Raw genomic sequence first — 13,321 nt, 5'->3', positions numbered from 1 at the left:
GTAGGTTCATTAATTGGAGCATCAATACGGTACTTGCAATAGATTCTCCATGGTCAGTCTTTTATTGCGTAACGAGTGAGTCAGAATTATAATACAGTACTGTATTTGTATATTTCATATCTATGAATATTAACAATCATAAGATACTAGATATATCTAGATACTAAATATATAACTTAGATACTAGATATATAATTTAGAAATTAGATATATCTATCTAGATACTATATGTGATATCTAGATACTAGATATGTAATCTAGATACTAGGTATGATATCTTGATAATACATGTCATACCTGGATACTAGATAACATATGCTAGATACTGGATTGAAATTGAAATTGAAATTGAAATAAGTTTATTGAGGTAAAATACACACAAAGGGATGAGGTAGCTCAAGCTATTCTCACCCCGTTCAGTACAACGTGTTAATATATACATAGACACACATCACAAATAAACATATTACCAAACATTCTGAGAGGTAAACATATACATTTCCTCCTTCACAAGTAGTATGGTATCAGACGTACAAACAAATACTTGTATGACCTAGGTATACTGTATAGACAAGATACTGGATTGTACTATACAATTTATGTAAGATCTCGGTTTATGCCTTCATGATTTTCCTCAGGCATAACCTGCATCACTGGATGGGTTTCTTCTCAAGTATCCGAGAAGCAATAAAGACGGACCACTTAGGAGACCTGCGGGCATTAATAACAACCGCGACCTTTGAATCCAACGAGGTATAGTTGTTATTCCAATGTTATGAAATATGTGAGTTATGTTAATACAAGTTATGAAATGTTGGGTCTGCCAGTTTTCTTACTTGTTGTTCGTGCAGAAGTTTTATAAATCCAGGTTTTAATGGGGAAGTTAGTTTTTTTTTATATCCTTATATACACGGATATGTACGTAGGGGCCTGCAGGAGGCGGGGGGGGGGGGGGGGGAAGGGGCGACGATCTCGCTGAATGATTTTTGTTTATATTTGCCGGACATTCTTTGGGTGTGTATGTGGTTGTCTAGAAAAACAAGACAGATGTATTTTTGCATGAAAATGATAAGAAACAATACAGTTCTTGTATTTGGTTAGATGGTTTATTTTATTTTGTGCGTAAAATTTGTCCAACTTGACACTTAATCTATAATGGTCCAGGACGCACTGAAACGTTGTTGCTTCTCCATCTTCTGAGTTGTGGTTTGGTCATCATTTCTTCAGCCACGTTATTGTGACTCGTCATCTGAATACAATAATAGGCTATAAAAGTATGGACATAGGGGGGACAGTGCTAATTATGCTTTGCAGTGATTATCGGTTACTATCAGGGAGTGAAATCGAGCTTTTTATGCCCCGCCTACTAGTCTTGTTGTATCTGTTGTGTTATAATTTAATTATTCAGATGTTCAAATTCTTCATTGAGTTGGGCCCTTAATATCTAAAATTAATGGATGATGCTTATGAGTAATGTACTCATTACACAGGTAATTAAGGTAGAGTAATTATCAAGAGAAATCACTAAGCCATTACGAGTTATAGCACTTGGAAAGCATAAGGATTTAGGTTAAGATGAAGGTAAGGAATGGTGATCAACCACTCGGACGGTCAAGAATTGAATGCCAACCTGCAAGAAGCGAGACCATTTCCCTAGCGTCCAGTCCAAGTACATCTTTATTTAGAATACACGTAATATAAAATGAATGCAATGTTGATTTAATGCACCAATTGCTAGAAGAATATAGTATGAACTTTTACAATGTTTTGCGTTCGTAAGTAATACCATGTTTTGTTTTGATTAATTTAGCAAGTGATGCTGTAGTGGTGCATTTTCCTTGATTCTCTTAGTAGTGTTTGATTGTTGTAGATTATATTCTCACTTCTAATGTTGTTTACTTTGATGACAACATTAGAAAGTAGTGTATGAAAGTTGTCATTGTTGAAGAGAATCAAGGAACGTTCATCATTGCCACATCACCTGCTAAATTAATACCTAAAAAATATATGGGATTTATGCAATCCTGGATGACACTGACCTCTTCCCATCACTTTTCCTCATTTTAAGCAGCTGGTACTGTGTTTCTTCATTAGATTTGATGATATCAGGCCCTTGTAGGCATAATGTTCACTCCAGTAAAGTCTAGTCTCGGGTGTTTGTCTACTTTGTTGTCAGCACTTTGGGATCTTCTTAAACGTCTCTATCATTACATTGTAAATGTGTGGCCACGTCTGTGGTAGAAAATAATAATAAAAAAAATTACCTTGGTGTTTATTTTAAACACGAAAAAAGTTCTTGCTCTCATTTCATGTACACTGTTGAATAATTCTAGGAATAATTTATGTTTGATGTACTGTATATTATAATATGTAATTTATGCCACATTCTTGGTATACCAAATTTACATGCACACACACACAAAATTAATTGAACGAGGCACTTTTAGTAGGAATTCAGTATGATGCAGCACTGAATTGCATTGTTTTAAGTCCCGAGAATGCCAAGACGTCTCTCTCATAAGAATTCCCATGATGTGACCTTCCTGTATAAGATGTTAGTACTTCACGAGGAAGCCTGAGACAGCCGATAGATTAGAATAAATATACCCAATATTTGTACAGTGAAAATTGTCTGAAAATCAAGTGGTAGTATATACAAATATATTTATATTAAAACAGAACTAGTGCACTGGATAGCCTGAACTATAAGATATGCTGAGAAAATCCACTAGCACTGAGGTGACGCGAACCAGCGATAAAAAAAACGTGCAGCCTCTCACCTTACCACTGTACCTCCACAACTTGTTTATAAGATATACAATCTGGGATTCCACTGAATCCACAGGATGTCTGGAGGCCTCTACTGAAGCCTGGCCAAGTTTTGTGTGTAACTCCCATGCACTCGAGTGTGTGTTTGTGATGTATATGAGTTTGGGTGAGTATTAATACGAGTTGCCTCGTCTTAGCCAATAATTTTTTTGCAGTTTCTTCAGTAGTTATGTTCTTATTGATAATATACATACATTCATTCATATTTAATATGTTCGTTCATTTGTACATTTATGATGCATTCGTTGATGTATACATTCATCGATACAATGATTTGTACATTCATTGATTCATTCATTTATACTGTACATACATTCATGATACATTCATACATTGTAGGCCTAGATACATTATCCTCAAAGTAATGTAATGAATCCATGTTTTTGTAAAATTATATGTACATAAGTCAACACAAATACAGTACTATAGTGAATGAACTATGCTACATAAAAAAAAAACAATAATATAGGCATCCAAGGCCAACATTGGAGTCCGCAGCCACAAGCAGTTCGTGGCGTGTAAGGTCTGGCATTGACAAGCATGTAATGCTCACCTACCGGTAAAAAGATAGAGATATTATTTTTACTTTAACTTCTACCGGTAAAAAGAGTGATATCTTATTTTCACCTTAACTTATATTTTGCATGAAAGTTAATAATTCTATTCGGAAATTTCTGTTTTTGCATAGGTGGATATGCATGTAAATCGTTAACTGCATGTTTGGAGTTAATCCTGAAAATTTGGAAATCATAAATGACTTAATCCTGAAAATTTGGAAATCATAAATTACATATCAAAATTTTCTTGTTATTTTTTCCATACAAATTTGTCAGGGAATAACAACAACAAATGGAGAATTCTAATTTTATTATTATAAAATTAGGAACAAGGAACATGAATTCCTATACATATTAGCATAAAACATCAGGACTCGATGAAGTAATTCCAACAGATAATTATTTATTTTATTACATGAATTCACTGATCATGTATTGTGTTAAAAAATCGGAATCTGGAAAAACAAAATACAGTACATGTGTTTTAAAAAGCTAAATTAATCCAGTTCCAGTACTCTGAAATTTCAGGATTTGACAACCTCCAGGAAGCTTGGCTTTTAGGTACTAGTCATAATTCTTGGATGTTATATTAAAGGCCTGAAATCTTTTTAATTTATCATAAGTGTCAGTAAGAGCATAAAAGCAGAAAAGAAAGGTCACAGTAATATCCATTATCAATAATGCACCAATGCCCAATTTATTGATGGCTGCAGGAGTGTTAAGCCAGCATTTTGGGTGTTGATGTTTGATGTCATCGGTCCAAGCTACCTTCGTTCTCATGTCTTTCGTCAGGTCTTTCTTCATCACTACGTTGTCATTTTTCTCTGAGGTTTCTCTACCGCAATCATTCCTTATATATTTATCAATGAAGCTGTGAAGAAAAACCACAAACCCAACTCTGATCATACAGTAGCAAATGAAGAACTCGACGAGTTTCGGCACGGGAGAATTTGGAAGGGTTGACGACACTTGGGAGAAAAGTGAAGCGATCACAATGAGCAGTGATAGCGAGACTGTAATCCGGTCAGTAAAGTTGTCGAGTTGGAAGTGTGTGAGAGTGAGTTCTGACAATGCACATAGGACGATGCAAGGTAGAAACGTCGTTAAGAGGTACGCTCCGTACTTTCTGATTAAGAGTATTCGTAGGGTTACTTTAGTGACTTGACCTCTTGAGGTGTCATAGGTAAATCTAGGTCGAGTGACATGGTACATTGAAATTGTTGAGTCATTACCCAATACTTTGATTCCCATAGTGTTATTGACATTCCACTGTGGCTGGCACTCTAAAGTGTGTTTGAGACTAATATTCATGTTACATTCTTGTGTGTCAAATGGAAATATGAGGAAATCATACTCACAGCTGAATGTGAAGAGGTACTTGATATCATGACTGATCATCACATCTGTGCCGTTCAGTTTCAGGACTGCAACAGGAAATGATTTTGTACATTATACAAATATAACATTTTAAGGTAAACATTTTGACAATGGTGGAGTTAGAGGGGAAAAGCGCTGCTTGGGGAAAGGGAGGCGGGTGGGGGGAGGGGGCCGGTGTCCAAGGGTAGTGTTGGATCAATGTGGAATAAACGTTATCAACATTGAATCAACGTAAATTGACATTGATTCAACATTATTGATGTTGATTTAATGTTACCAACCTTTGATGCTGATTTGGCATCGAGTTGGCCAAATTGGATATTGTACCTATCGGGGGTTGATTTACCTTGTGGGTTCTTCCTATTGGTTTCCCATTGGCAGGAATAGGAAGCCTGTTAGGTTCATAGAGGTTGCCCTAGGCCACCTAGGGCCTCTCTTTCCCCATGATGCAGCCCACAACAGTTGCCTGACTCCCGAGTACCAGTTGACTGTTAGGAGAGTATGGATATATGGAAACATACCCAGTGAAAAACTAGTAATATAAATAAAAATGATATTCCTTATGTTTTTATGTAATATTTATCTATGTTGAAGATGAATATTTTTAGAAGTCTTTGGAGGAAGATTGGGATTGAACGAGTATCCTGGACAATGCCAGACGCACATGCCTTAACCCATGGACCATGATATGCTAAACCTCTCATTACTCAAAATATTGGTTCAATCCCAATCCTGCTCTTAAAATTTTTCATAGATATATAAGTTATTGTGATTTCATTGTATATAAATATTTCAAATAGGAGAGAACGGAGGAAGACAACAGAATGTTTGATGACGTTCTTGGCTCACGAAGACAGCAAACTGACTGCCAGACCTGGTAGAGAAACACTTAAGTTGAGAGTTGACTTTTTAAGATGATAATGTATCATTTTTTGGGCTTCATTAAATGTAATGAAGACCTTACAAGCAAGCCGTCATCCCCAATAATGTGCATGCTGTCTTGCAGTTTTTCTTCAGTGTTGTCGTCATAACTACATTCAGTATTAATCTTAAGACTTGTCTGCTTGTTTTACGATTTTCTCAAAATGACGAGAATGATTAACAGCCTTCTTGAGGTTATCTTGAGATGATTTCGGGGCTTTAGTGTCCCCGCGGCCCGGTCCTCGACCAGGCCTCCACCCCCAGGAAGCAGCCCGTGACAGCTGACTAACACCCAGGTACATATTTTACTGCTAGGTAACAGGGGCATAGGGTGAAAGAAACTGCCCATTGTTTCTCGCCGGCGCCTGGGATCGAACCCAGGACCACAGGATCACAAGTCCAGCGTGCTGTCCGCTCGGCCGACTGGCTCCTTGAGTGAAAACTGCAATGCTTTATCATACTTGAATAATATATCATTCAATCATTGCATATTGTAGTATAAATAAGTATTATTATTGTTAGAGTATTGTTATAAATATAAATCACCCAAGCCATGCACAAAATTAATTGAAAGTGTAACGTTTCAGTTTATCTGGGATTCTTATGAATTTGTGATGAGGAGTCTATTTTAGATTGAAACGTTGCCACTTTAATTTGGTTGAGTTATTTATTTCAGCTGGGTATTATGACTTTTCTGTTCATCATCATCATTATTATTATTATTATTATGCAGAACTCAATAAAATCACAATAGCATGTATTATCTAAGTGAAAATCAGTAAAAGTGTATGGTATCCCTGCACTGTTCTTACTAATTTTATTATTATTATTATTATTATTATTATTATTATTATTATTATTATTATTATTATTATTGAGCAGGACCTTGAACTAAAACCAGTAATGGTGCCATGGGTATGTAAGTTAGTATATCAGGTGCAGGCAGGCCAGGTGATGATGCTCAGATAACTCTATACGATAGAACTTCTAGAGATTGTGAAAGGGCGGCAAAGTTGCGGAAGTATTTATAATAATGGCAACATATATATACAGGTCAAGAATGATGAAGAACATGGAGTAGGGGACTAAGTATGTAGTAACTGGATCAGGGGCAAATAATAATGCTAGTACAGTAATATTTATAATTGATAAAATGTCCGTAGAAAAATGTTATATTGTGGTTAACCCTTTAAATATGCATGCCATCTTAGGAGGTTATGCCAACCTGTCCTCCTACAAAGAACGTCAGTTTTTGTTCTTATGCGTTACATAAGGGCAAAAATTGTCATACTAGAAAGTGGAAGTGCCTCGTGAACATGACATGCTGTCCCGTTTTCTGTTTTGGGTCCTCTCGTAGGTTAGGAGATGACACTTTAAATTGACAGTTTTTCTTGGCGTTGAGAAACCTTAGGAGGATGTTGACCAGACCACACACTAGAAGTTGAAGGGACGACGACGTTTCGGTCCGTCCTGGACCATTCTCAAGTCGATTGATTCTCAAGTCACAATCGACTTGAGAATGGTCCAGGACGGACCGAAACGTCGTCGTCCCTTCAACTTCTAGTGTGTGGTCTGGTCAACATACTTCAGCCACGTTATTGTGACTCATCGCCTGCCTTAGGAGGATGTGCTGGTTATGCACACCATGGGTTGAATAGGATCTATTGGGTTTCTCGGTAGTACAGTTGGATTCCTTCTTGACTCAAAATAGGGAATCCCGGGGTTTGAATCCCAGGCAACACAGAAATGATTGGGCACGTTTCCTATCAGCTAATGCCTCTCTTCACCCAGTAGTAAATATATAATTGGGAGTTAGTTAACATGAAGTTGCATCTTGGGGAGGGTATATACATACACCGGCTGCCTGTTCCCGACAAAACTAATTATCGCAAGATGTTTTAGGTCCCTTGCAACACCTCCATTGGTACATTATGTTTCCAGTCAGTATTTGTGGCCTCCAGTAAACATCTGCTCAATTACAAATGTATAAACATAAATGAACAAAGAGTTTTTTTTAATTTGAACAATGTATTTACTGTGTTATTTAAATTTTGACTTAATTGTAATGTGCCATAATGTACTCTTATCTTCAGTAGAGCATTGCTACAAAAGTAATCAAAAGTAACTTTACTCTACGTAAGCATGCCAAGAACGTATCAACTGCAACTCACCTTCATGGCTGTTGTCCAGTGCTGCATAGCTCTTTTTCTCTGCCTTAATTGAAAATCTCTCCAGTACTGAACTTTTTGTCTGAATTTTTAGATTGTCGTCATATTTGGCATTTTCAAAATAGAGTTCGGGTATCCAAATTGAATCGGAATCTTTTGACTCAAGTCCAACTGAATTCTTATTGAGATTAATAAACTTGAGTCTGGTATCTTTCCATGAAACAATAACCAATAGCACTGCCTCAAATTGATTTGTCTCTAGTGAAACCACATTGACTCCAATGAGTTTAACATACAGGTTGACCAAAGGTAACGATTCTGGGCATGCCTTCTTCCAGTAAGTCGGTGGAAGTTTGTCCATTACCGTACAGATGTGGCTTTCATCGGAGCGATCGTAGCACTGTGGCAGGCTGTCGCAGCGTTGTGTCAGCGGGATGCAGGTCCCGTCATCACAAGTAAAGCTGTTGGCATCACAGATTGATAAGGTAATGTTTACGGATTGGTCGTTGGTTGTGCTTTTCCAAGTCTTTCGACCAGGATAAGCTTGGCGGTCCAGGAACTGAGTGAACAACCTCATCCCTTTCATGTATAAAAATAGGCACTCATAGATATCATCGTTATTGTTTGGACACTGTGATTTAGTGATGATTATTCCTTCCTTTGACTGTAGCATGAGTTGCTTTCTATAAGGGATAGCCGACAGTTCATTCAAATCTGATCCTTTCATATAAATTCTTTTCTCATAGGGAAGAATGCAGGCAATAATGTGCATGATAGAAGAACAAGTGTAGGTCTGGTTATGATAACTTTTTTCAATTTTGTTAACAGAAAGCACAACACCATGCTCGTTGTCGGGCATTTCATCGGTCCAGACATTTACATTTATGTCGGTGACATCTTGGCATAAGGCTATCTCATGAGTCATACGATTAAAATTATCAGTTCTGTTGATCAAGCGGCCACCCATTACACTACAGAATATTTTTGCCTGGTTTTGGTTAACACACGCCTTGAACAAAGCTAAAAACTCTGCAGGATGTGGTTTACAGAACTCTTTGAGGGACTCGGATGCTTCAGCAACCTTCCCCTCAAGAGAGATATTTACTATGTGCAGAAAATCCAAGGGACCATGGTGGCATTCACGCAGTTCAGTGACCTCAGAAGCATTGAGCTCTCTCCCGAAGAGACGTACCCCTCCTAGTTGTCCCGAGAAGGCGAATCCTCCATTGTTGCTGTTTCCCAGGTACAGACGTGTCACCTTACTACCATTCACAGGCACAGAGGCGTAACCCTTCATGTCATCAAAGCGAACACTAAACGTGACATTAGCGTGGTAGAGGAGAACTCCTGCGTTGTTGACAGTGAGGCAAAGGTGTTGCCAACTGTGGTAATGTAACAAAGTTTTATTGAGCGGCGTTGGGATTTTGCCGTTGATGGAGATGAACAGCTGACCTTCCACTGCTGGAAAAAGAGATTTGAGCTACTATGTGGTTTGATTGACATTCAGGGCAAAATAACGTGCTGCATAAATAACTGTTCATTGTTAGTCATGAATAATGATAAGTGGAGTGTAAACACAATCTGAAAGTAATACTGTATTTAAGAAAGGGAAAAAGAATATAAATGTGCATTCCTGGAATATGTGCAGTAGTGTAAATGATTTAGTCATTGCCGATAAATTTACAGTGATTTTTTCGGGGATAGGGGGGATAGGTTGCCATTTATTAATTCCATTACCTTATAAATGTATTATAACCATATTTGTATAAAAATTGTGCAACAGTAGCTAAAATCACCATGATAAACACATTACCGCTGAGATCGGCATGTGATGTAACCTCATTTTAAGGATTAGGAAAAAGAGTTATGTGTACAGGCAGCCCCGTATTGTATATAGTATCAGATAACATGGTTTTTGAAGTTACACAGCCTTAAATTGTTATCCCAATTTGTAAAATTGTGATTTTCAGTTTCCCAGAGAATTGAATGGTAATTATAGATATATTTGTGTATCTGCTGCGGGTTGACTTCCAATATTCACCACATTTTGCTTGTAATATTTGACCTTCCAAGCATTTAATTATTATGTGTAATTCTGAACTATATTTGTTGCTGGAAATATTGAATAATAATAATGTTCAAGTAGATATTTTATTGAGATAATTGTGAACTAAGTTGACTTTTGGAGGTTCCTGGAATGTAACCCATATGTTCTTCTAAGTCAAATTTGTTGTGCTGTTGAAATGCATGGCAAACTTTCAGGAAATTAACCTCATGCACATCATGGAACTCTTGCATACTTATTATTTATTTCAGTTTTGAGTGGAGGGGCGAATAATTGTATTTATAAATTATTTAATATTTGTTCTTGTGGTAACTTTGATTAGGCTGCAGACACTGTGGTGTTGTTGAGAACTTCGGGGCACAGCCGGAAAGGAGCCGGTCGGCCGAGCGGACAGCACACTGGACTTGTGATCCTGTGGTCCTGGGTTCGATCCCAGGTGCCGGCGAGAAACAATGGGCAGAGTTTCTTTCACCCTATGCCCCTGTTACCTAGCAGTAAAATGGGTACCTGGGTGTTAGTCAGCTGTCACGGGCTGCTTCCTGGGGGTGGAGGCCTGGTCAAGGACCGGGCCGTGGGGACACTAAAAGAAAAGCCCCGAAATCATCTCAAGATAACCTCAAGATAACCACACGATTTCCCATTGTTTTGTGAGAGCTCAAATAACACGATTTTGAATCTGCAAAAATCATAGCATGTGGAGCCGGTTTTACCTTTTCCTGTCTATTGAGAAGGGTGATAGACCTCACTCTGTCCTAACCTATACTGTATATGGAAAAAGAGAAGCTAAAACTTCATTCTACCCTTCGTTATATATTGCAAAAATTAGATAGGACTGCCATGTGACAGTTGTAACATTTTTGGAGGCCAATAACCTGTCCCTCAATAGAATTCTTGATGACTCGGATACTTTTGATATCGTTTGCCTTATGCGTTTGTATTCTCGTATTGACATCCTTGGTGATATTTAGCGCCCTCTGATTATCCCTCACATTTGATGGTGCTACATAGCCTTCCCGGTTTGGTGCCTTCTTTTGATAATTACTTACTTGGAGGCCAATACCCTTTTCACTAGGCCATACCTTATGACGTCCTTATCACATCTAAATATTTAACATTATCAACAGTGATTATCATCAAGGAGGAAGTTATTCCAGGTGCCTTAAACTAACCTTATTATCAGGAGAAAGTGTTAAGCCAGTATGACTGTATAGGCAAAGGAGCTGGGATATGAAGATGGAGGAAACACACGATACCCATTTCCTTAACCACTGCACTGCGCAAAGCGCCTTTAGGCGCTCAGAGAGTTGTGCTTTTTGTTTTTTAATTTGGCTATATTTTAATGTTTTTTTAATGTTTTCATTACTATTTGTGTTTTGAAATGGAAATAGTTGACTTTGGAAACATTTTGACATTAAATTTACCTGAACATTTGTAAAAATAACAAAAATATGTCCTTGACAATGGCACCAAGACGTTTTTGCCGAAAATAGGTGAGCAGTGCAAGGGTTAAGCTTGCATGTATCTCATTGTGACAGACTCCTTGATTTGTTAAAGAACGATGCACATAGACCCTTAACCCCACATCAAAAAAATAAGAAATTGTTGTGACATCATAATAGTCCAGGACAGACCGAAACGTCACTTCGTTTGTTTTCATTATCAAATTACAGTATTATCATTAGTAGTTGAAAATGTTTATTATTAAAACTCAAATACCATGCCTACCATGCATGCTAGCAAAGTGGTTGTCACTGTACACGGTGAAAACAACTCCAGACTTGTAGTCAGCCATGAGAGGCAGCATCCACCAGCACAGGGTATAGGGCAGTGCTGTTCCCCATCTCGGGTACTCGACAATCACCTGTGCAAAGGCAACGCTTTAAAATACATTTTAATATTGTTTCGTTATGTTTAATTAGGGAAATTTGGGTCAAATATTTCACGCTATTTTCTTCACCTAAACGTCACAGTCATCTCGCTGAAATCTCCGGGCTGCAATGCTGCTTGCATTGTCTGGTTGTCTCGTTATAACCTGTTTGCTCTCTAGGAGGGTTCTCTGTGTGTGTGTTTTATCTCTCCCTCCAAGGCTGGTGTGCATTTGATTGCACACCCAACCACTTGAGGTGGATGGTAGAGCAACAGTCTCGCTTCATGAAGGTCGGATTGATTAAGCAACCCAAGAGGTGGCACGGGCACAACATAGGGCCATCACTCTATGCAAATTAAGGGACCTAGTCTATGGAACTCACTCCCTAGTGAATTGAAAAGCTGTCAAACTTTTGCCTCATTTAAAAACAAAGCCAAAAAGTACTGTACCTAATTTCATCTTCGTAGTTTCCTACACTGAGCTTTAAATTTGCTCTGTATCTAGTGTTACCCAATCTCCCAATCTTTATGTATTTAATCCAAACAACTTTATCATTGTGTTCATTGCTGTCTTCTTTTATGTGCTAGCCATATGCTGTATTGTGCCTAATAATTTTTGTTAAACTACCATTCAAGCTGTCATTGCAATCAATCTGAGCTACCTATGTGCTTTAATATACAGTACCTACAATTACTGTACAATTCACAATCGACTTGAGAATGGTCCAGGACGGACCGAAACGTCGTCGTCCCTTCAATTTCTAGTGTGTGGTCTGGTCAACAGTACCTACAATTTTCTCTCATCTTTTATTTTTTCTTGCTATGTAACTTATCATTTTTATAAATTTTGCAAGTATTTACCTACTTAAAATTGTTTTAGATTAAGGACCTGTCCGAAACGCTGCGCGTACTAGTGGCTTTACAAGAATGTAATTACTATGCTATGTATCCTCACAATCCCAATGTACCTTCTTGTATATATATATAAATATAAATAGTCCGTAAATGAACGTCGGGGTTTCCGACCGTTCATGTGGTTCGACACCATTCCTTCCCCACCCCCCCCCGTCCCATCCCATATCCTTATCCTGATCTCTACCCAGTGCTATTTAGTGGTAATGGCTTGGTGCTTTCTCTTGATCATTACCTTGCCTCTCCCTCCAAGGGTAGTGCGTGTATTTCATCGCTCTCTCTCTCTCTCTCTCTCTCTCTCTCTCTCTCTCTCTCTCTCTCTCTCTCTCTCTCTCTCTCTCTCTCTCTCTCTCTCTCTCTCTCTCTCTCTCTCTTTCTCTCTCTCTTTCTCTCTCTCTCTCCAAGAATGATTTGTTTCATATTCTTGTTAGTGACAATCAGTACACAGATCAGTGTGTTGCTGCTGCTGCCATCCCGGAACCGGTCGGTTAGGGAGTCGTTCGACCGAGCGGACAGCACGCTGGACTTATGATCCTGTGGTCCTAGGTTCGATCCCAGGCGCCGGAGAGAAACAATAGGCTGAGTTTCTTTCACCCTATGCCCCTGTTACCTAGTAGTAAAATAGG

The 13,321-nt window shown here is 38.2% G+C and overlaps 1 protein-coding gene across 4 annotated transcripts in view; it reads left to right on the top strand.

Annotated features, from left to right (window-relative positions):
• LOC123770478 (queuine tRNA-ribosyltransferase accessory subunit 2) overlaps positions 1-13,321 on the top strand; it is a 49,577-nt gene that overhangs the window by 11,558 nt on the left and 24,698 nt on the right. For 3 of the 4 annotated variants that reach the window (XM_069301774.1, XM_069301773.1, XM_069301775.1), the window contains exon 10: positions 639-753. In XM_069301774.1, the coding sequence (XP_069157875.1) occupies positions 639-753 (115 nt within the window). Of the gene's footprint in view, positions 1-638; positions 754-5,563; positions 5,731-13,321 lie in introns of those variants that run through there. The other variant, XM_045762367.2, reaches the window with a different exon arrangement.

The sequence above is a fragment of the Procambarus clarkii genome, chromosome 46 (assembly GCF_040958095.1).
Source record: "Procambarus clarkii isolate CNS0578487 chromosome 46, FALCON_Pclarkii_2.0, whole genome shotgun sequence".
NCBI classification, from domain to species: Eukaryota; Metazoa; Arthropoda; class Malacostraca; order Decapoda; family Cambaridae; genus Procambarus; species Procambarus clarkii.
This window is presented reverse-complemented; position numbering and strand designations above follow the sequence as displayed.